Here is a 2333-nt window from a genome sequence, read left to right as displayed (position 1 = left end):
TATATTTCATGATCTAATGGTGATGGTTTGGTATTGTAGACGTTGACAATTTTTTGTACCAACTTAGGTCAAACTTTACAAAGTTAGATTTTGCCAAAATCCGATATGCAATATATTCCGGAACAAATGGAGTAATTATTGTGCTTTTCCAGTCCTCTGTTTGAACTTGCATCAAATTCTTATGTTTCAAAATCCTACATACCAAAGAGGCCTTTAATAAGTTTGCTTTCTTATGATATTCAATTTAGCATTGTCACTAGAATATCAAAAACACTATTTTCCCAACAATTTCAAAAGAATAAAGACGTTGCCCTTGCATTTGCAAGGGCCACCGTGATAGTTACGCAGGAAAAGAACAATTTATATTTGAAATAAACAATAGGGATGTGTCCCACAACACATCAATATTACACAAGAAAGCATTCAATTACCTATGGAAAAAAATAGTCAATAGGGTTGTGTCCCACAACACATCAACATTAAACAGGAAAAAACATACATCCATGAGGACACAATATCCTCGACTTACAATGTTATAGAAAGAATGTAATGCAATGCAAGTTTTGAATAATCTAAACACCAAATAGTACTGGTCGATTCTTACAAACAAACAAATGCACTCGTGGGAACACAACTTAGAACTGTGCTTGGATCCAATCCACCGTGCTCTTCTCCACCTGGAAGGCCTTGGTAGTAATACCAGCCGGGATGGAAGGTTCGGCTCCAAACACCGCGTTGGCTAACGTGATCACTCCAGGGTTCTGGCTGCTCAGTGCCGCAATAGCTACTGCACCGGTAGTCCTGTTGTTGTACTGGTAATGGACGAGGCCCTTAGGAAACACAAACACATCTCCCTTGTTGAGAACCTTCTCAAAGTGTTTGTTCTCGGGGTTCGACGTCACGAAACCAACATGCAGGCAACCCTCTAGCACAGTCAGGATCTCGGTGGAACGTGGGTGAGTGTGGGGAGGGTTGAGGCCAAACGGCGCGTAGTCGATGCGGACGAGGGAGACGCCCATGGTGTTCAGCCCGCCGATCTGTGCGACGTTGACGGCAGTCACCGCGGAGCCCTGCTTGTTGGTCGTGTTGCCGGCCACATGGAGGCCGGAGAAGTAGAAGTCCTCGACGACGACCTCTTTCGCGGCCTTGCAAGCCAGTCCGTTGACACGTACTGCATGGGTCAATTCATTCGTATATAACATAACCGATATGAGTGATTTCTTAACTACGATTGATAGAGTATATATGCAGTGTGCATGTGGTACCTGGAGACGTCTTGTCGGCGACGCAGAAGTCCTGGAGATGGCTGGGGTCGGAGGCCGTGGCGCCATGCGAGCATGCAAGGGCCAGGAGAGCTCCTGCAAGGAGCAACACTCGAATGGCCATGTCTCTTTGTTTTCTCCTCGCTAGAGTAAAGTAGCAAGCAGTCGAGCTTTGGAATCGGTTGCTATGCTGCTTGAGTTGTGTGATCTCTATGCAATGAAGGAGGCTATATATAGGGACATCCTGCCGTACGTATATGTATCCCATTTCCCATGTTTAGATACACATGGTTGGGTCTAGGAACAAGTCTTTGTGAATTGTGATGTGTGCAGCCTGCAGAGCGCGTGTATATATCTGGACAGCCTGCTACGCATACTTATGTATGTGGGACGGCAGGATCAAATTAATATATAGCGTACATGATTACATCAGATCAATCTATGCTTGAACGAGTCGCCTGTACATATCAACATCGATTGACCAAGAATCCAGCAGAGGTGCTGCTCGATCTCCCACCATTTCTCGACCAGGGATGGACGCCCGCTGGCGCGTGACGTACGCCGCGGACCTGGTGGCCGCGCGACGGATCTCGCTGGCCGACGGCGTGGTCTGGCTCCGAGGCGAGGCGCTCAGGATCGTGCTGCTCGATGAACATGGGTGTACGATGGACGTGCGCTTCCTTCGCGAGGGTGAACTGATCGAGATCGGGGGTATTCTCTCCTTCCCGTGTCACTTTGCTAGGGTTCATGACAGGTTGCCGGCGACGACGGCGATGGCCGGACCCAGCGCGCCACCATGCGGTGCAGCGGGCGCGGGGCACGTGGGTGCGGCCACGTCGGCTGCGGTACACGAGAGGGCCGGGCACGCGAAGCCGGCTCACCGGTTTTTGCCTGCCTCGACCGCTGGACCGGGAATCCTTGGGCGTAGACCGGCTCGCCATGGGGCTGATGGTCGACACGTGGTAGACGAGAGATCCGACCGCCATGGTTCGGGCGACCCTAGGGTTTGCGAGAGCAAGGCAGGTATAAAAGGCACGGCCGCTCCCACTTCACCCATTTTAGATCTCGACG

General features: G+C 50.1%; 1 protein-coding gene across 1 annotated transcript; it reads right to left on the bottom strand.

Annotated features, from left to right (window-relative positions):
* Window positions 1-635: 635 nt before the first annotated feature.
* LOC119329136 (putative germin-like protein 2-3) lies at window positions 636-1386 on the bottom strand. Its single transcript, XM_037602135.1, has 2 exons — window positions 1266-1386; window positions 636-1171 (listed from the first exon to the last, which is right to left on the bottom strand). The coding sequence occupies exons 1-2, from the start codon at window positions 1384-1386 to the stop codon at window positions 636-638; spliced, it is 657 nt and encodes a 218-aa protein (XP_037458032.1).
* Window positions 1387-2333: the final 947 nt, after the last annotated feature.

This window comes from Triticum dicoccoides, chromosome 7A (genome assembly GCF_002162155.2).
Source record: "Triticum dicoccoides isolate Atlit2015 ecotype Zavitan chromosome 7A, WEW_v2.0, whole genome shotgun sequence".
In the NCBI taxonomy this organism is placed as follows: domain Eukaryota; kingdom Viridiplantae; phylum Streptophyta; class Magnoliopsida; order Poales; family Poaceae; genus Triticum; species Triticum dicoccoides.
This window is presented reverse-complemented; position numbering and strand designations above follow the sequence as displayed.

Coding starts and splice junctions, on each gene's coding strand:
- LOC119329136 (XM_037602135.1), bottom strand. CDS start 1,386: ATGGCCATTCGAGTGTTGCTCCTTGCAGGAGCTCTCCTGGCCCTTGCA. Junction 1,172..1,265: donor CGCCGACAAGACGTCTCCAG/GTACCACATGCA, acceptor TGACCCATGCAG/TACGTGTCAACGGACTGGCT.